Source organism: Oryzias latipes, chromosome 1 (genome assembly GCF_002234675.1).
Source record: "Oryzias latipes chromosome 1, ASM223467v1".
Taxonomy (NCBI): domain Eukaryota; kingdom Metazoa; phylum Chordata; class Actinopteri; order Beloniformes; family Adrianichthyidae; genus Oryzias; species Oryzias latipes.
Genome location: NC_019859.2, coordinates 17,893,320 through 17,915,112, shown reverse-complemented (window position 1 = coordinate 17,915,112; position 21,793 = coordinate 17,893,320). Strand labels below are relative to the sequence as shown.

At 36.8% G+C, this 21,793-nt stretch overlaps 1 protein-coding gene across 7 annotated transcripts in view; it reads left to right on the top strand.

The window, feature by feature from the left end:
• Nucleotides 1-21,793, top strand: part of inpp4b (inositol polyphosphate-4-phosphatase type II B) — a 164,570-nt gene that overhangs the window by 91,405 nt on the left and 51,372 nt on the right. For all 7 annotated transcript variants that reach the window (XM_023957536.1, XM_023957537.1, XM_020703700.2 and 4 more), the window contains 4 exons: nt 506-575; nt 4,327-4,474; nt 12,998-13,128; nt 21,055-21,159. In XM_023957536.1, the coding sequence (XP_023813304.1) occupies nt 506-575; nt 4,327-4,474; nt 12,998-13,128; nt 21,055-21,159 (454 nt within the window). The remainder of the gene's footprint in view (nt 1-505; nt 576-4,326; nt 4,475-12,997; nt 13,129-21,054; nt 21,160-21,793) is intronic.

The window sequence follows — 21,793 nt, the reverse complement described above, 5'->3', positions numbered from 1 at the left end:
TGCTCGTCATTTTTGCTGCACCGCTAATGTTAATGTTAGGTTGGGGTTGTGAGGGGCTGTTGCACCAACTGTCCCGCCAGCAACTCAGAAGTGAATTTCGAAGGAATTCCTGCCACTATGTAGAATCTTTGTCCTGGAAAACAACACAGGTTTTCTGATTTTCTGCTAAAAATGGCATAATCATAATCAAAACACCACTGGGACGCTTTAAGAGTAGATCGATCAAAAGATGATTGGAGTGGCTCTTTAACATAACGTTGCAATGCATTTCAGCCAGTAACCTAAACCATATATCTTTTAATAGTAGCCCCGGTGTTCATTCCAAAAACTTGACAGCCAGCCCGCCGTTTATTAGAGACCAGCATCGATTAGAGACCGGCCACTATGGGAAGATATACGACATTATAGATGCTCTTTTGTAAAGCATAGGTAAATCCCTATCATCTTAACAGTTCTTTTATTATAGTATGCTCATTATTCTGTCTTTTGTTTCTTTCATTCTTAGTGTCCCTTAGTTTGTGAGCCTGCGCATCATTGTTGCATCGACCAAGAAGAAACCCTGCTGACTGGGCCAGGTATGATGCCTAAACACTCACCATACCATGAATAAAATGAATTCTGAGTGTTTTAATTTGTCAGTTTTCTCCCCTCAAAGTTTTAGTATTTGTAACATTTTACCAAATTAGGGCCTTAAAGTTAAGCCTCCAGTGCTGTTATTTGCCTACTTTCATTTGTGAAGCATTCATTTAAAACAGGAACATACTGATGTCTCTTAACATAAGGGTCCTTCGAGGTTTTCCATCTAATTAACTTTAAACTGGCCTTTAATAACCTTTCCATTAAGAGGATTTGAAGGATCCCCGAAGTACCCTATTTGATTAAAAAATGTCTTTTTTTTCATGTTTTGATTTAATAACAGTGAGAGGTGTTTTACAGGGGGGTAATTCAGCAAGCTCTTTGAAATTGTCAGCTGAAAGTGAGCAGAAGATGCTTTGTAAGCTGCATGATACTAATCGATTGGCAACACAGAGAGGAAGGTCCACTGCTGATGCATTAGGGGGCTGTGAAGAGTAAATGAAAGAAACCCTGAAAGAAAAGGCAATGATGTGTGAGTGTCCTGCTGTGATGAAACTTCAGCTCTTGTTTAGAAGACATTTCCCAATAAAAGTTTCTATTTCCGTCCATTCATTTCTTCCTTCATGCAGATTCCAGCCATCTCCCCAGCAGCAGTCTCACCTGCGCCTCTTGTCACAATGTCACTGCCACTTACAGTTTTTGCCATGATTATCTAGTACACTGCAGCCATATTTGCAGGTGCACATCTGCAGTCTGTCAGAACAATACACTCTCTGCAGATGCCCCCCAGATTGAGAAATGCAATTTAGTCTTAAGCTTTTATTACCTCTTGAAATGAGAATACAGAGGATCAAAAGGGAGAGAAAGCCCACGCACGCTGCAACTCAGTTACTCATTTTCTTAAGAGGTGTCAGAAAGGGAAACAAGGCGTTTTAGGTGCGGTCAGATTAGCGCGGCTGCAGGGAGGTGGAGGGAGGAAGGGCTTCAGGGGTTAATCCGCTTCTGCAGGGGAGGCAACTGTCAGCAAGTGTTTTGCTTCTCTCCTTTAAGGACTGCCTTCTTCCCTTCTCTCCACATTTTCTTTGCTTGCTTTTTATTTTTGTTATCTTAATCACTTTCTATAATCCCCATGCTGACAACAAATCTCATTTAGATCCAAATATGAGCCTCTATGCAGTCATTCTCTGGATATTTTTACCAAAAATCAGTGATTAGTTGCTATCCCTGTCTTCAGTCTCTTTAATTCAGAATTATTGCCTGTAAGACTTTTATTGTTTGTTGAAAAAAGGTTTTTCAATTTGCACAAGTTATGAACAATAAATGAAAATAAAAAATGAAACTTTTGTGTAGAACTTTCCTGGTTTTTATTTTATTGAATTTATGTTGCCAGGGCAGCGTCATTTAACGCAGTTACTCTTTGTGGCTTTTTTTTCTTTGTTGATCAGATGTTTTGTTAATCAGTTTCACTTTTATTCAGACAAATCCTAAAACCCACTACCAAGTGGCATTTGTGAAAAATTATTACAGCAGTATACATTGACACAAATTTAGAAATATTTTCAATAGCATTAAGGGGCTATGGGTAACATGTGTCCCCTTACTGTTGTCTGACTATTTAAAATTGATAGGAAAACACTGAATGAGTTAGTCGGTGGTTTAAGATGATGGAGCCAAAAACCAACATGGAGGAGAATCAGATTGCTCTCCTTCTGAACTTTAATATATTTTTTATACTTGCTTTGATTTAAAGGCCCTTGAGTTTTATTTTGGTTTATTTTTTCTCTCTGAACAGCAAGTCATCAAACTGGGTCACAGAGAGACAAAAGTAGCATTGAAAGCGGCCGTCATTCAGATGCATTTCCTGCAGTAGATGGTGAAGCTCACAATGCTGGGAGAATCTATGAAAGATTTTCATGTACCCAGATATGGAGACGTTAATTATAGATGCCTTTATAGAGATCCTCAAAAAAAAATATAAACCTGATCTCTTAAAATCATTTGTGTCCTCCGTGCATTGAATGTGAGATGTATACAGTATATATACAGTAGTCAATGCTTCCATGTATCGATGAGGCTGAAAACTTTGGACAGAAGCTCCTCCAACACACAGCGGGACTATAAGCTTTATGAACACATTTTTGGACAATCGCCCAACAGCAAATTCGCTGTGCATCAAAACAGAGGCAACGGATGCAAATTCACTGCCCAAATTACGTTATGTGTGAATGCAGCATAACATTTTTCTCTCACACTGCCACCTAGTGGGGACCAGAAATAGAGTTGTCAAATGCAAAATGCCGGAAAGTCTGTCTGCCGTAACATTGTTCCTGAATCATACCAGGGTTCACTTGCCAAGAAAATCAAGAACTTCATTTTCTGGAGGGCCAGAGGTTGTTTAGTAATTTCACCACAGCCAAACAAAACGATCTATTTGAGGTAACATGCAGACCAAACCTAAAGCGTGAGCTCATCAAAAAATTCTACAGTCAAACAAAACATTTGCCCTTACAACCAAGCTTTGAAATCAACAGCAAAACTTGAACAAATATTGTTGTTGTAAAGTTAGAAAGTAGAGTTCAGCTTCATTGCAATACTCTGCTGGAGCTATAAATGACTAAGGCAAACATATCTGAATAGAGTGAAGTTAGTCCAGATCAATGACACAAAAGGAGAATGCCATTCAGAAAAAAAAAACATTTTTCTGCTGATATCTATAAAAAAAAGATGACTTATAAAAATGTCATTCTCCTTGACCCTTCAGTAATGTTGCTCTGTAGGCTTTCTTTTCAAAAAAGTTGTAAAAAAGAAAAAAACACTGATCAATAAAGATATCACTGTCATAGTTCAGCCTTGGCATGTTTCAAAAGTACAACCAGAGTTAGAGAATCCCTTCTGCCATTGACTTTTAACAAATAAAGTTAAATCAACTCAAAGCAAAGAAATTGAAAGTAAAAATAGTCACATTAGTCTTTTTCGGTACCATTTTTGTGTTATCAACCTGAGCAAAGGTATATTTCCTGTTCATAAATTACACCAAAATCATATTTACTTGAAGGAACACTGCATATCTCTCACCTCGGGTGCTTCAAACTCGACGTATTGAGCGACTTCTGTCTGACTGTTCTGCATAGTAAAAGGACTAGTAAACACTTTTTCAGACCTGCAGTTGTTTTTTCTGCTGCTGCAGGCATGCAGATAAGAGCATTAGGTCGTTTTTTTTTTTGTTGTTGCTTTTTTTGTTTCCAGACCCTCAATTGCTGCTAAAAATCCGCAAAAATGAAGGAGAAGGTGCTGAATACAAATCTGTACCAAAGGGTGCGAGCTGAGTTTAGGTTAGCAACCAAAGGTTTCTCAACAAATCCTCCGACTCTATCTATCTGTTGTTTAATAAAGAGGCAATTAAAATGGAAATGAATGGAAGAATAACGCAAATAGTGTAAGGACATTTTTATGTAGTTTAGTTTGGAGTCTAGTCTGCTGCTTTGCTTCAAAAATGAGAAATCTTATCTTTGGCAGACACTGTTATTGATTATAGAATTTAAGTCATCCTTCTTAGCCTCGGTCACTTTTTAGAGACTCTCTCCTTTTCTCTGACTATCTTGAGGTGGCTGGTGGTTTTTTTGTGTGTTTTTTTTGTTTTGTTTTTTATGTAGACACTAGTTTCATCCTTTTTATAACCTTAGAAAATAATTCCTTTGCTGGATTGTAATGCCTTTCTGCTTTCTTCTTCCCGTTTGCCCGTGTTCACAGTGTTCAGGAATCCAATATGCAAGGTGTACACATTCCAGACTTCAAACAGCAAGAGGATGATAGTGCGGGAACAAATGGAGGAGTGCACTTTGTCATTCAGTATCCCCAAGCAGCTGTTGTCCCTGTACATTCAGGAAGACATAAGCAGGTAAGCCACTCACAACTGATGTTCAGTTATGTTAATCTGTTTAAGACTTATTATCTGCCAATTTTAAACCCCGTGGGCTTTGTTTCAAAAATCATTTAAATCAAATAATTCAGCACTTAATTGTTAGTTTGTGCAGCTAATTAACTAATTTACCAAAATCAGAGCTGAAAGGCTTCTTATCTTAAATAAAGTCTTTTTGTACATGTTGACAACATTATTGTATCACCAAGTCTTGCCAGTTTTTTTTTATTACAGAAATGAATTAAATTATTAACATTTTGGTTTTTGGCTCAGCTTGAAAAACTTTAGCAAACTATTTATTACTGTTTTAAGCATGAAAACATTATGGAATTGGAAATGAAAAAATAATATATGTATTTGAGAAGACAGGGTCATGGTTTTTTCACACTCTGTAAAATATTGTGATTGTAGCAAGTAGTAACTTTTTTATTACTGTTTTGCTGAAAACTACACTTACTCCGTTGGAAAAAGCAGTTTGTGCTCCACCGAGATATCAACATATTTTATGATGTAATGCTGCCATCAGAGACAACTCCTACTGCTTAAAACCAACAAATAACTGTTACAGATTTTACAATTCTTTAAAAAAAAAAACTATATTTCATCTTTGCCCTGCAAACTTCTAATGCTTTAAAAATTCATAATGCTTTAGAATGAATGTGCAATTGTAGGTATATTATGTAAATTGTTTTAATGAAGGCTTTTTGAGATTTTTCTTACACATTTGTTGAATCTGCATTCTCACTATAAACCCCTTTGCATCTCGAAACTGAGCACATAGGATACAGACAGAGTCAAAGTAGTGGCAGTAAATTGTTTTTTTTATAATTTTAAGGATTGTGTCCTCTGAAATACTCCAAAACACAAACGCAAAATCAGTCCAAAGCTATTACTTTAGTTTTTACTCAAATAAGCCTTACCATCACTTCGCCTTTCAAACAGATGGGCAGCACGCTTGCCTCTACCCTCTCCTCCAACAAAGCTGTACCTGCAGCAGTCAGCTTTAATACAAGGTGATCCGCACTGAAACAGATCTTTTGAGTCACACCTAAATATAGAAAAGAATTATTAAATATTTATGAACTGTCTTATCTGTATAATTCAGCTCATAAATGTGCATCAAGCTCCAAACCATGACCATCATATAATGTGTGCTTATTAACAAGCATGCATGCTGCATATACAGCTCGTTCTGTGAAGCACCTCTCCAGTAATCCTCTTGAAATGTGGTCTCCTTCCACAGAGCCTCTCCATTTAGACTTCATTCTGTACATAGCAGAGCTCAAGGTTTTGAATGATTCAGTTGATGCTGTGAAGTTGTGAGAGCAGTAGCAAATGGTGGTTTGCTCACCATTCCTTGATAATCTTGAATATTTCTGGCTTTTATTACTAGCTTTGATACAGAGACAGGTGTACTCATCGAAGTATATGAGCACACTGGTAGATTATTTTTATTTAGGCATGTGATAATGCTGTGCATCCTGCTGCAAGCGTGTCTGTCTCCATGCGTGTAAAAATAATTAAATATTTGGAGGAGAGTGTGGGTGTGCAGCAGATTAAAAACTCATTCATTACCAGCTGTCTTGCTTATTATTAATGAGGAAAAGCATGTCCTATTTTTTGTCTTAATTGACAAGTATGTAGTTTGTGAGTCACAGATTTTGATTTTTAACTATTTCCCTTCCTATTTTTTGTTTTTTAAGACAGTTTTGGAAGGTTTGGAGGCTGTGAGTTTAATTAGTCCTGAACACAAACGACCATGTTAAACTGGCATGCCTATCTTAAACCAGTTTACATTATTTTGTTTATAGTTCCTTTCATCGTAAACAGTATGTGTAAGCTTGAGTCAAATTATATCATCTAACTAGCACCTTTTCTTCTCTATTTTCCTCTCAAACTATAACAGTTTTTGTTTCGTTCTTTCTCTCTCTTATTTCTGTCCATGAGTAGATTTCTGCTCAGACCACTGCCATATCAATGACAGCTTTTAAATGTGCGGCCATGCAGAGGACCACAGCTTAAAAAAATAATAAAATAAAAAGTGAAACAAAGGTTTTGCAAAGGTTTGTAGACAGAATAAAAAATGAAAGTTTTGAGCTTCTTTATTAGTAAAGCCTAGCCCTGAACAACACAATCTGTTGGGTTATTTTTGGCTCATGGTTCTTGAAAATTAAGCATCATTTCACTATGTTTACTTCCAACTTTTGGGACCTAGAGTCATCTCACGTCTTCAGGGGCTGAGCAGAAATGCTTAAGTCTATGCCGTTGATTGTGTTAGGATGAGTGAGGCTGGACCCAGAAGCAGGACAGAGACGGGAGGATGAATGAGGAAAGAAGGTTTTATTTTAGTCCCAGTGGCGTTGGAAGGTTCGGGCGTGATGGTTCCTGGCTTGGACAGAAGACCGAAAGGATGAGCTTGGCTTGATGTTCGGATTGAACTGCAGTGGTTGACCAAGGGTGAAGGTCGCGCTTATGGTACTCCCTGAAGGAGCAGAGATAAAGGCGGTTAGGTTTCTGAAAGTAGGAGGCACTTAGCATAGAAACAGGAGACTTAAGACTTGGCTTTAAGGAGTCAGTACTCAACCACGAGAAGCAGACGGACTGACGTTGGCTGTAGGGTGGTGGTTCCTTATAAAGGCTGCAGGCTGATGAGAAGATGGGGGCAGGTCCGGAGATGAGCCCAGGATCCTAACAGATTGACAGGCAGATGGTGACAAAGTTTTGAAAATGTAGGAACGTGATGGTTCTTTCTGCTTGTGGTCAAAATATGTTGCAGCAGCTTTTTTAGAAATAATGAAGATGTGGCTGAGCTTGTTTAGAGAGCCCGATCAAAACACCATCATGGTTTGTCTGCATAATTGCATGGATTAATCTCGCCATATTGTGTTGACAATTGTTAATCCAGTAACTTTTGCACATTTAAAAGAGTCAGTATGAATGTAAATGACAGCACAATGTGTTCTGCATCCTGGATTCTGCATTGTGCTTGTATTGTTTCTATGAGGTGTCACTCATAAAACAGATGCTTTTTGGATCCAAAACATTCTGCTCAAAATTCAGCATCCTATTTTTATAGGGAGCAGAAAAGTGTTGCCACTTTTTCTTTGAAAGGATTTCATATGCACCCCAGCTGTGCGTCTGCTATCACTCCCTATGGTAAAACACGTTACCCTTTGCCACAGGGGGTAAAACGGTAAACTGGTGCCTCTGAAGGCCTTGCTGGGGTGTTTCTCCAGCTACCTGTGTTTACAGAATTTAAAGGTCTCTTCTTTTACTCCTTGGAGTCTGTAAACAGCTGGTTGGTTTGCAGCTCCAGTTTGGATAAGGTTAACAGTCCAGCGCTGGTTCTGCTCTGCCTGCAGCAGAGCAAAGTGAATGTTTACAAACTGCAGCCTCTCTGTTGGGTTTTCCCACATCCCCAAATCACCCATCGCCAGTGCAAAAACACACTCTGGTTTTCATCACTCTGTTGCCAGTCTGTAAACTTTTCTCCTAAATGATGTCTTGTCCTCCAAGCACATGGACTTTCTGCGGCTCAGACTACAACATGGTTGCCATTGTGAGCACATCTGGGTGGGGGTGGGGGGTGGGGGTCTTAGCCTCTGCTGAAAAAAGAGCTCCTGTAGCTCTTTTAAAAGACCTCCAGGGTCAGCTTGTGTTTTTCTCAATTGGTTTTCTGAATTTGTATCCAGTATTATTAAAATAAAGTCTGTATTGTTGGGTGATTAAAGCTGTTTTTACCATATTGCCTCAAAACTTAAACTTCTCACTGAATATTTTGATTTTGTTCAGCACATTCTGGTCCCGCTCATGTAGGAGGGGACATCCTTGATCTGTTTTTTTTCTTTTCCTTTGGCACAAGTTTGGTGAGCTTTGAGTAAAAAGAGCAATGTGAGTTATCACCGCTGTTATTTTTTTAATGTGGCTTTTACTTTATCACCACCTTCTTTTAAAAATTGTCTCTCAGTGAGGAACCATATATCAAAGTGTCTTCCAAAGCTTTCTATCTTGTTTAATCCCAATTCTCTTAAATATATTCCATTATGTTAATTTATTTATGCAGTCTTTCAATTCTTGTTATCTGTCAATTTTAAACTGGTGGGTCCTGACAAGGAGAGTTATCTTTCCAAAATAAGAGTCCATAAAGGATAATTGAGAATAGTCGCTGTTTTGGAAGACTTTATCAGAGAATGAAACACTTATGCAAACCAGCACTGGAGAAGCACACGCTGCATTTAAAAGAGCTGATGTCTTGGTTAAACATATGTATTTTTTCACTAGTTGGACCCATTAATAGGAATACTTAAATGATCCCATTAAAAGCTGCGTCTCAGCCCCATTGTCTCAAACCCAGCCACACAGATTTTTTTGAATGCAGCAGTTTTCATTTAAATTTATTTGATTTAACATCCAATTTTTCCCCTTCAGTCTCTCCCCACAATCTTTGGTTTCCCCACGTTCTTGTTCCCCCTTCTCCCCAGTTACTCTAGATCAGTGTTTTTCAAGCTTTTTTGAGCCATGGCACACTTTAACCTTGAAAAAAATCCCGTGGCACACCAGCATCCAGAAATTGAAAAAAAAGAGAAACTCAGTCTGTATTGATGTACAGTCCCTCCGCAATCTCACATGAATTTTTGTGATAATTGTGGCAGAAAAAGCTGGAAGTTGCAGCTGTTTTTTCTAAATGATGTACTAAAAGTTAAGTTAGAAGATTTAAAAACTGTTTGATGTGTGTTCGTTGTGGTTTCAGACGTTTCACAAGGACGACTCATTGTGCGCTGAGACGCTGTCACTTTAACCCAATGCATCATGGGAGATGTAGTGCAAACAGCCGCCGAACGTCGACAAGACTCGCTTCTCTGAGCTTCATTGTTTTGTTCACTTTTTCCACGGTCTGATACCGGATCCCGCGGAAAGCTACACCGCTAAAGACGAGCTCTAGCTGGTATTTTTGTTGGAACTAATCGACTTTATGAGCAGAATCGGAACAAGGATGTGAAGACTTTAACCACTTCTGATTGGTCAGACTGATGACGTGTGATTAAGCCTCAAAAAATGATTGGTGGAGACAGTTAATGGGGCGGGACTTTTCCGCAAACAGCTGAAGCTACGGCTAATTCGCTGTACCGTCATTCTTATCAAAATGTCTTTGATAGAATCTAATAATCGCAAAGAAAATCGTCTTTTACGATCTTTTATATTCCTAACTACTCAGTGTTTTATCAGGGCCTGTTTGGATGAACAAAGAGCTGATATCTTGGAGATTGTAAGGATTCAGTGGTTTGGTTTTCTTGTCAGTCACACCTTCAGGTTCATGATCCACAGCTGTCTTCAGTTCAGTTAATTGCCCTCAGCCTATTTAAGTGTCTTGGTTTCTGTTCTTGTCAGGTCATCTGCTCTGTTTTGTCACAGTTTTGTTTCCCCTCATAGATTTGTCATGTTTCAGTTTGCTAATTAAATCTTTTAGTTCCTTTCATCAAGCTTGGTCTCCTGCATTTGGGTCCTCCACCACCAGTTCGTGACAGAGATGGTCAATGTTTTTAGATCTGTTAATGAAGGCAATTTAACACGGCACACCTGACCATCTCCCACGGCACACTAGTGTGCCGCGGCCCTCGGTTGAAAAACGCTGCTCCAGATGACATTTAAATTATGTTAAAAAAAGGATTAAATTGTCTTTATATTTTCCCCACCTCTGTTTTTCTATTAAGCACTCTGTGATTAATTATTTTATCCAAAAAATACAAACCTAGATCAGTTTGATTTCAAAAACTATAGTCTATATAAATTTGCTTTCATTTCTAAAGTTTTAGAGAAGGTGATGGCACAGCAGTAAATCTTTTCTTGTTTGTTGTAACATCAAAAAATGCTTGATGTGTTTTAATCTGCCTTTGGACAAAGTCTCTTATCAGAATCTCGTCCTTTTATAAGTAGCTAAGAATGTGCTCACAGCTGGACATTCTGACCAGTACACTGTGCTGGTGCTACTTAACAAGTGCTTTTGATATGGTCAATCATCAGATTGTAATTTAATGTCTTTTGCTTTTAATTTGATACTGCAATGGACTGCCAAACTGTCCAGGGTGTGCACCTTTGCCCAACAGTTGCTGAACGGGCTCCAGCCTCCATGTGAACCTGCACAGGAAAGCGAGTTTTGTAGATGGAAAGATTAATTGACTAAAATTGACTCAATTTTTATTTTGAACAAAGCTGTACTTTTTGTTTTGCATATACAAGGAAATGACAAGATAAATGACTTGTGGTGTTCCTCAGGGCTCTATTTAAGGTCATCTTTTCTTTATGGTATCACCTTATTGGCCAGTTTAAGTAGGTCTTTTATCAAATATATGCAGAGGATAATCAGCGGTTTTGCTTTTTTAATGAGACATACTTCCATAAACTAACCAGTCTGCTGAATTGAATAGCAAAATTAAAATGGTAATCCAATTACTATTCACAGTCATGCCCTACAAAGACAAAGACTGTTTGACAGTTGGAAGGCTTTTAATTATTGACCGCTTTCTGCAAAGTCTATTCTTTGTGCAAAAGGCAAGTAAATTTGCACAAAAAAGGAGTATAAATAAAACATTGTTGGCTTTATGCCAGGAGTTTTAAATTAATTTTGATATCTTATTTTACATTAAATATTTTGTAAGAACACATATCAAGCGCATAAATGTAGCTGAGATTGAATACACTTAGTATTATTTGATTCAGGACTAAATCCTCTGGATAAAACCCGGTGTGTAAGAGGACAGCGAAGTGTTTGGCCCAAAAGTGCTCCTGTCTTTGAAAAACAATCTGAAGATAAAAATGAATGCTAATGGTGTCATGTGGTTAGGGCCATGGCAACTCTCTAGTGCCAGGTAACATCTTATTCAAATCACACAATCTGAGAACATTGTCCTCTGATTGTTCAAAGTGGTCTTTTATAGTATTGGGTGCTACTTCAAGCTTCAAGTGGATGCACTGGAGAGAATATACATGATTTAAATGGTTTGAAGGGTTTGCACACATCTAAGTGGCAGGATAAAAAAACTGCTTTCTTGACACAGCCTTATAAATGTTTATTGGTCTTTAATTAAATACTGTTATTTAGCTCTTATTTTGATTAAAATACTTTTTTTTTTACATAGTATTGCTTTTTTAAATAATTAAACTGTAATTGAAGTTAGATGCTTTATGACTTAATGTAATTTAATTAATTTAATTAGTGAAGAAAAGTATGAACTGTGTCATTTTACATGCAAGATTTGCTTTAGGAACCAAAAGAGTACATTATTTGTGTCCCATTGCAAATGTTGGTGGGTGATTTAATTTAGCTGTAGTTTTGTGCAGTAGTGGAATAGAAATGATGAAAATGAGATGTGAAAGTCCAAACTGAGCTCTAGAATGAGGAGGGACAGGTAACCATAGCTGCAGCTCTAATGGGCTCCAGAAAATTGGACAACAGATGACTGGGGGAAAATGGGTTAGTTGTGTTGCATTTATGTGATATCGTGATTTCAGTATTTTTGCGATACTTCACTGATCTGATCTTCATTTGGGTGCAACAGTCTCTCCTGTTGTGTATTAAAAGGCATTGACAATCCCAATGTTCCTTTATTTTGACCCTCTGTTTGAATTTCAGTGAATTGTGGAATCAGTAGAACAGGTTTATCCGGTAAAGTGTCCAGTGCAAGTGATTTTTTTAAAATTATAAATTAAAGTAATGCATATTTTAATACATGCTTACATGCATGTAAAATACTGTGGTGTTGTGATAACAAACACCTGTCTATCCCCCAGTGTTTTAAAACCTGAAACACCTGCAGAGGTTATTTAGGAAATAATCATCTGCACTGAATAGGCGGTAATGAGGCTCTCTGGACCTCTCTGTGTTTTTTACACATATCTGAGGTGTCATTACTACTGATGCAGTTATCATGTCAACGGTGAATGTGTCATTGCTCTGGCAAATACAATTTTTGACATCTCAAGCTGCAATGTGCCTCTTAGTTGACGCTGGAGTAATTTCTGACAGTTTGATGTGCAATCATCGGTACAATGAAATCCCCTTTGTTTCCATGTAGGAGGTAATTTTGGTCCTTCCCACAGGCACTTTTAGTTGAAAGACAGACCAACCCTAAGTGGAAATGTGTGTCAAATGCTCTGTGTAACAAAAAAGGTGGAAATTTATAGTGGTGTAAGTGATTGAGCAGGAACTAAAACCAAAGAAACGGGAATGCGTTTTGGAGGCCCCTGATTTGGAGAAACATTGAGTCTGATTCATTTCAAAGCAAGCTTGGATCTGTGTTTTACTCCAACTGTTGATCATTTTGTGCTCTCTAATTGGAAAATTAAGATAATGAAAGGAGTTGGAAGGCGTGAATGTGATACAACATGGTTTCTCACGGCTGTCCTTTTTCTAACTGGGTCATATGGTGTTAGCTTTTGTCGAATTTATTGTGATTATCTACATATAATCCATTAAAACTGCATGGCTTCTATGCTTATCTTTAGGGTGCAGGATCTGACGGAGCTTGGCGAACTCTCCCCTCATTGGGACAACTTAAGGAAGGAGGTGATTACTCGGTATGGAGGAATAATCGGCTCTTACCAGGCGACGTTGGCTGAACTGAACAAGATTACTGGTATGAAAATGCCCACCTTTGAATTTCACATTTGTCAAACATGCATTCATGCTCACACTGTTTTTTAATCCATACAAAGGGGGTATAGTAAAAATATAGTAAAAATTTGCAAAAGTTGCTGCTTAACTTCTAAATTAGATTTCATTGATAAGGGCAACATTCTTCATAAAAATAAGCTTCTTTTTTTATGTCTTGCAGAGTAAACTGAATGAGTGCTCGCAAAGACACTTATCAGATTCAAAGAGTCCCTGTACTGATGCTTTTATATGTCTTGTTTTTATTACATAAAAATTCTGTTCAAATAGTGCTCCAAACGAAAGGCGAACTTCAATTCTTGTGAGGTTATTGGGAATAATGGCAAATTAGTACAAAGTTGCTGCCAAATGTTACCATAGAAACAACAGTTTAAGTGTGTGTTTGCATCTTTTGTGCCCCCGGTTTCTGTTCAAGTAAATATATGCAATCTCAAAAAAAAAAAATAGACTTCAACATCTCTCTACAGGAATTGTGATTTTTGAGATTATTAATTTTGTAAGTGTATTAATAGTGTAATTTATCATCTATTTTTAATAGACATATGCTAACAAGGTGATTTCCAGTTTGTGGGATCAATAAAGTTTTATTCCATTCTTTTCCATAAGCTATTCCACATGCTATTTGCAAATTTAAAAAACCTTTAATTTAAAGCAAAGTTTTATTCTGCCCAAGAACTACCGGTATTTATTCTAATCTTTGTGTACAGTGTAAATATGTCCTTAAGCTTTGAAAGATACACAGTTACGTTTATTTCAGAAAACTTTTAGTCAAATTTTTAATTACCCTCCAAGAAAGATATTAAATTACTACAATTCATTAACTGACCTCTCACTTATAATTTGTTGCTTTTTCTCTCCATCCTTACTTGTCCTGTCTTGAAATTGATTCAGAATGTCTTTATGTTGATTGAGTTAACATTACTTTTCCTTTGATAAAACAATGGTATATTCTGTTTATTGAATCTTTTTTACCTGGTGAGAGGAAGAGATGGTTGCTGTGTGACTGAGCTCTGAGGTAGTGGGTGCTGTGTAGAGGGGAATGTGGCATTGGCCTTTATGGTTCCTAAAATGTCTCTAAAAATGGCTTCGATGCTACAATGCACGCTTGAGCCTCGGCCTATCTTTTCTTCTTTTATCTAGTTCTTGCAGCACAATAACAGAACAGCATGCATTGTTGAATAAGCTGAGCGAGGAAGCTGCTGCAGCATAATTGTTGAGAACAAATTGGATTTTAAAAAGCTGAGAGTGGAGAGAAAAGAGGGCAAGATAGTGGACGAGGTTGAGTAAAGAAGGAAAGACTCTAGAGAGAAAGGAAATGAAAACAAAATAATCAAAATAAATAGACTGACAAATATGCAGACTGCATCATTTATTGTGTCTTAAAATTAAGCAAAAACAAAACATTCAGTGAAAAATGTGTGTATTTATGAATATCTTTTTGTAAAACCAATTTTTCATTTGAAAAAGCATTTTAAGTATAGTCTGACTTCAGCAATGTTACTTAGATTTAATAATAAAAATGGGGTGATAACACAAAAATGCTCACACAGACTTTAGGCTTTGCAATTTTCCTTAAATTTTTACTTAATATTATTGGTTTTGCAGGTCTGCTCCAGGCTTTCTGGTTTGCAATCCTTTCAGGGGATTATTTTCACATTTATATTACACTGAGAAATTGGTGTGCACGTTAAATGAAGGTCAAGACTGCGTTGGGAGTTGGTGACTCCGTTTTTGTTTTAATGAGATAATGGTGGCAAGTTGCAATGTACCCACAGAATAAATAAAACATTTTGTTTTATTGCTGGAGCACACTTCCTATAGTTCAAACACCTAATTTAACCGCAGTTTAAGACTAAAAGTTGAACATTTCTTTTTAATATACTAAGAGATAAGAGGGTGAGCTTTGAAATTATTGTAATAGTTGGTAAATATGATCACTAGGATTTTATTTTATGGCTTCAAATTGATAAAAACATCAATTATGTTGAAAAATAAAAGTTGTCCACGACAATGGCTACATATATACCCAGTTGGTGATTCATTTTCTGGTAACACTAAAATGTGATCCTTCCATTTAAAAGTATTCATGAGACCAAACCAAATTTCTGCAGGTTTATACCACTTTCTAAATCTCAGCTGACAGGAGTGCCCTCCTTGATGGTTTTCTGCTGCTTCCCTTTATGCTTTGATGTGCCATGTGTGCTTTCAGAGATGATCTTCTGTATTCCTTAGTTTTGTAACAATTTATTATTTTGATGTTTCCTTTTCTGTCATCTTGCACTAGTTTTAGCAGTTCTGCTCTAACCTGCATCTGCAAGGTCCTTTGAAGAGCCACCGGTCAATAGATTTTCTCTTTCTTAGACCATATTCTGTTAAAAAAAAAAAAAAACTCTAGCACTTTCTGAAATAGTCAGACCGGTTCATCTGGGACTTTACATGTCTGATGTGTTAGAAGTCAGTTTGAACTTCAGCAGGTCATTTCGAGCAGAGCTACAAGCCCAAATGCACTGAACTGTTGTCGTGTAATTGGTTGAGACGTTTATATCAAAGGACGGTTGAAATGGTTCAACAAATGTTGTGACTTGTAAGTGAACGTTGGTTGAGAAAGTGTTATTGGAGATGACTCACTTGGGCAATTTAAACTCCTGTCAGGCTGATTCCAGCACTCCCACAGCATGCAGTCAAACCTCCTCTGTGTCTGACACATGTTAGACCTGCAGATTGGTTAAAAAAGCCAGCTGTGTTCTCAGCTCCCTGACGGCATGATGATAAAACCTTTAACATCTTTGAACAAACCTGGACAGATCTGACTGAGCTCAGTGATGAGCTTTTTTTTTTTTTTTTTTTAAAAGACTGTTCATTTTCACAATACTTTTTTTGACCTGTCCTTTGGTACCCAAGTGTCTTGTCGTCTTCTCTGCAAAAGGGTGTACCAAGAAAAAGAAGAATGGCATGGCAAAAGCAGTGAAGGAGCAGTGTCAATAATGGACAGTACTGCTGCATCAAGCTCCTCTGTCACACAGCCACGGCACCTGAGCAAACAGATGGCTGTCTGATGTGACTAATTCATCTAACCCTTTGTGGTCACTAACTTACTTCACCTGGTCCCTAGAGCGGCCAGGCTGATAAGGAAAACTGAATGAACAGAGATGACAGCACAACCACTGACTCAAACGGCCCCTTTTTTTGAAACAGCCCCCACAAACACAGAGGAGACTAATTTGACTCTTTCTGGATGAGTTTTATATTTGGGTGGAGATATAAATACTACTTCTAGAATACTTGTCTCAAGTTGTAGGAGTTTGATGTATTTATTTAGCTACAGACACTGCAAAGATATTTAATATTATTTATTTTTTACTTTTGAAGAAAATAAGTACAAATGTAAACCAGATCAGTTGTCTGAGATGGCAAAATTTGTTTTATTTTTTATTTTTATTTGGATAACAGAGTTAAACATGCTTTATTTTATTCAAATGTTTACTTTTGTTGTGAAAAAATAATATGTAATAAAAATGAAAGTTATATACAAGTATATTTCTATTTTACTAATCAGGACAGGCAAATCCCAGGGTTGTGTGCTAGGCCCTGACTTGTTAACACAGTCTGCTCTACAATTCATCCAACAAACATGGATGTTTGGAGGACACAATATGTTCCTGTCTTAATTCAGGGGGGGGGGGGGGGGGGGGGTGCATGGATAGCATCAAATTCCTCGGCATTCACATTTCCTCTGACCTTTTCTGGACAGTGAACACCTCCTGCTTGGTGTAAAATGCTCAACAGCAGTCCTTCTTTCCCAGAAAGATGTAGCTGACTGGGCTGTGGGATGTACGTTTTTCACATGTATGGTACTACAATTTGACCAGATATAGAACTTGAAAAATTATGTTATTTTACATGAAATTGAAAAAATTAACTAACTTTAAATGAAATAAATTTCAAATCTCTTCATTAAAAACTAGGAAGAGATGTATTCTATAAAAGCAAACACTTGAAATTGCTGTAAACAAAAAAATATTCATAGATTTTATGTTATGACTAAAAGTTACATGTTGTTTTTTTAATGTGTTTTAAATCTTAAAACAGCACAGATTTAATGAAAAAAAACATTTTTGGCAAATCAATTTGAATTTAATTTTTTTTTTAAACCCAGCGCAGTGCATTGTTGAATTCAGTCAATATTTAACCCGATATACTTTTTTGACACAAATTGCATTAATGTTACAAAATAGTTGTGATTTCAGTACAGCACTTGTTACAATCTGTGCTTTCAACAGGCTCACAGAGTTCATGACAAGTTAGTAACATTTGACTGTTCATGGAAAAAAAAACTCAGCTAGAAGATCTTTTTGTAATTTAAATTGCTCTAATGAATCACTTTTGTCCTTTGACATTTCCTGCAATGGCAGAGGCGAAAATAAACATGTCCATTTGTATTTCTGTATGTATTGCGACAGACACATTCCCGCAAACCTGTTGCATCTTGTAATTGATTGCACACAAATTTCCTAAACAAACAGCAAATAAGGGACATTTGTAACTTGGATTCACACTAAATTAGTTTTACACGGACTGGAGATTCTTGTTTTTCATTTTGTTTTGTTTATGAATCAAATACTGACATTGTTCCCTTGTGCTTTTATTTCTTTCTAACTCACAGAAACAAAATCAAGACTATTTTTGAGATGCAAGCAATGAATAATGACTATTTTGTGCCAGAGTTTGTTTTTGTTTCTTTACATTTTTTTCCAGCACAATCAACGTGTTGTATTTGAAGCAAGGAGGTTCAAGACTGGGACAAATATTTGAAATCATTTAGAAAGCTGCCTCATGATTTGCAAATTATTCTCAACGGTTGCAGTCCAGGAACTGAATTACAACCGTTAGCTCATTAAAAAAAAAAAAAGAAATGTACAACCTTTAGTTATTTTATCTGCAAAATGCATTGTCATTTGAATTATGAGATCAAAAACCCAGGCAGTTTAAAATGCAATTGATTTTGTTGTTATTCAATATTTTATTTTTAAAATTGCCATATTGAATTGTAAATCTTAATATTGAATTCCTAATCGAAAAATATGAAAAAATACATAGTAAATTGTTAATTGAAAAATACTGTATATATTACTTTGACTTATGACCACAAAAAAAAAACCATCCATAATTTTAGGCTAACTTCCATGAACACTTGAGATTTCTGTTGTTGATTAAGGATGTTTCTTTAACATAACAATTGAGGAATTTAAACAGCATTTATAATGTATTGCCTCAAACCTGCTCAGATCCACTTAGTCTCACATGATGCACTATTACAAACTATGAAGGCATTCTCTGTTCATACTGGCAGGACAGAAGTTTGGGGCATGGCGACATCAACATACAAATCAACCACCTGCGGAGGGTGAGGGGGGCATTTTATACATATACAGTCCATTCCAGTCCAGTTTGGACACACCTTCCCATTCATTTGAATGAGAAGGTGTGTCCAAACTTTTGGTCTGGACTGTATTTGCAAGGGTATAGCTGACTTTGTAATGTGTACAATGGTACGTTGTTATGGTACTAACAATGTATCACATAATTCAGTGAGGGTCCTTTGGCAAAGGCTTTAACGCTACAGCCTACCCCATGGCCAATGAGCGAAAAGGGAACATTTAATTTCTACTAACACTGTGTGTTTTTTTTTCTTTTCTTTTTTTAGTGTGAAACAAATTCTTTACTTAATATATTGAAGACAAATAAATGAAATTACATTCTGTGCTAACAGAAAGCCTGTCTGGTGCAGCAGCTCTAATTTGTAGATGTTGTTATTTAATGAATAGGAGCAGAAAGACTTCAAACAGCTTCATTTAGCTTTAATCATAAAGAGTTATGGCTCATCGAAGATCTGGGAAGAGTCTTTTTAGTCATTATGCTGCTTTCAACATGCATTATTGGACTATACGAAAGGGACAGAGTGTTTTTCACCTACAACCAACAACACATAGAATAAATATGCCTAATGGCCACATAATTAAGGCCATTCAGGCTGTTTGTCTTAGAACTGCACTCAGCTTTGGTAAATTTGGTGAGAAAGTTCTTGCTTTTTGGAGCTGTCATCAGTAAATACATATATATCAGAAAGAAAAAAACACGGACATAGCATTTTCAACAAAGAAAATCACTTCCTGTGATTCAAAGGAATGGGATGGTGTGGTTTTATCACCATCAAAATCCGGCCCCTAGAAAAAAATAATAATAAGATTGTGGATATTATGATAAGCCACATCCTTTGCAGGCAGAAAAGATGATTAAAGTCCTTAATCAAAAGAAGCTTAATCTTTACTAACAAGAATATCCAATGAGTAGTCATTATAGCTCAGTACAGTAAAATTATTTTGCCGATAACCATGGCAACTACACACTGCAATGCTGTCAGAGAGCTTGAAGATTATTCTGTTTAGGAACTCTATTATTGCCAGCAGGAGCAGGAGTAGTTGTAAAAATGTATAAATGTTAACAATCTTCTCAGAGCGATTAACCATTGTTATAAAAGGAAAGAGTGGGAAAAACATTCAAACACAACTCTTGCACACTCATAGGGAAATGCAGTATTCTGTCTTGGTGCGAAACCTTGTTGAAGTTTTTTTATTTTTGATCACCACTGTCAACTTTTAACAATTTACAGGGCAGCTGGAACCAATCGTGACACATTTTATCAGCTTTTAAAGCAGTCTTATCCGTGAAGGGTCATTTTTTTCATGTTCATAGCTTGAACTTTGTCTACCGCCGTTGATATTTTTACTTTTTACTTTTCACGTGTCTTATGTTAATCCACAAAGGATAAGAGAAAAGAAGTGCACCTCAAAACACTAATGCATAAATGCACATAAATGCATCCACTCAGATTTTTTTTCCATTTAAGTAATGAATGGGCCTGGAGTTTATTTACGGTATTTTCATTGTTATAAACATTCCTGATGCATCTGTTTTGCATGCGGCTACTCCAATTTTCTACGTTTATGCCTTATTCCAAACTTTCCACTTTGATCGTAGCCAAGATGACACTGACTATTCTCCAACTGTAAATTTAATAAACTGGTCTCAAAATGTTCAATTTGTCAAAAGTTTGAGTGAATTTGCAGGCATCAACATGGACTGTTGAAGTTGTCTGTACATGCTTTCACATGTGAGGGGTTGAGAGGTCTACATGGACATTAACAGGGTTCTGTAGAAAGTTAATAGTCACTATTTTCAAGCTTAATTTTATTTCACTTTGTAGAACAAAGGTGTTGTCACTGGATTATTACAGTTTTGACCATTTTCTAAAAGTTTCTATAACTGCATAAAATATGTTACAACTCTCCTGTGACTAACTTGTCGTTTAACTGGAGGTTCTTGTGAAAAAAAAAACTATTTATATCACCTTATATGTGGTTTTACTCTAAAGTATGTCACAATATAGTACAGCTGCATCCACAACTGCAGACTTTCTCTGCAACTTCCAGGTGGAACTCATTGATAAAAGTAAATAATTGCTGTCATCAGTTTTGTGTTTTTTTCTCATAGCAATATTCAAGAATATTCATTTGCTTTTTTTAACTTAAAGCCTTATAAGTTATGCCATGTGTCTTTGTTTTTTTTAACTTTACTTTAATGTAAATGATAGCAGGGCACCAAAGTGATAGATTATGCTAAATGATTTATTTACATTGAGTAAAATACATATTCAATTACTTTAATTGTTTTGAAGTTAAGTAAGTGTTAAATGTTTTCAGTGCTTACATTGCTTTTCATTTTACTCCTTGTACGGTTTTGGATTCAAATAGAATGTGGTGAATTTTAGTGTCTAAATTGTCAACATTGCACAATGTTTTGTAAAATTCCTCCCAATATCTTTGCTGTTTAGGTTGTTCATTCAAGCCCAGTTGCTGCAAAGCCCAGAAGTCTTTGGAGTTCATCCCAATAAACTTGCACACGCAGAGGATGAGGGTTTCATGCCTCAAGAAAACAGGTAATGTTTCATGAACGTAGATGGAGGCTTCAAAGTTAACACTTGCTTAAGGGTTATTTGATTTTCAAGTATGCAGCTGTCTGATGTGTTTTTTCTTGTCCACTTCTGCCTGTGTGTTTTGTGAGCTGCACATGCTTTTGGTCTCTCTGAACCTGACTTCCACATCTGTCCAATATACGCAGAAGGTTCAGACAGGCAGTTTCTAGGTCATTCCCCAGATTGAAAGGTGAGAATAAAGTTGGCCTGAAAAAGCAGATATAACACTAATCAAGTCCTTTGTGTTTTTCCATTGTACAAGACTGCACTGTCTCCACCAGTACTGCTATGCAGCAGGGTTTTTACTGGCCTGGAACTGTCTCAGTGTATAACGGCAGCCAGGTGCTGCCTTTACACACTGTGGGAGGGCTCTGTTTCAACTAAACACCAGATGATTGATGGGAATGTAAGAAAAGCAGACAAACAATAAAATGATGTCGTTCTTTCAATGAGGACGTCATGATGGCAGTTAAATAAGTCCAATCAAGTCATCATTCAGTTACACAATTCTGCTGCTCTCTGTCAGAGAGGAAAAACGAGGAGGATAACACGAAAACACACCTTGGATAGGAGGCTGTCAACTGATGGATTGGCACTC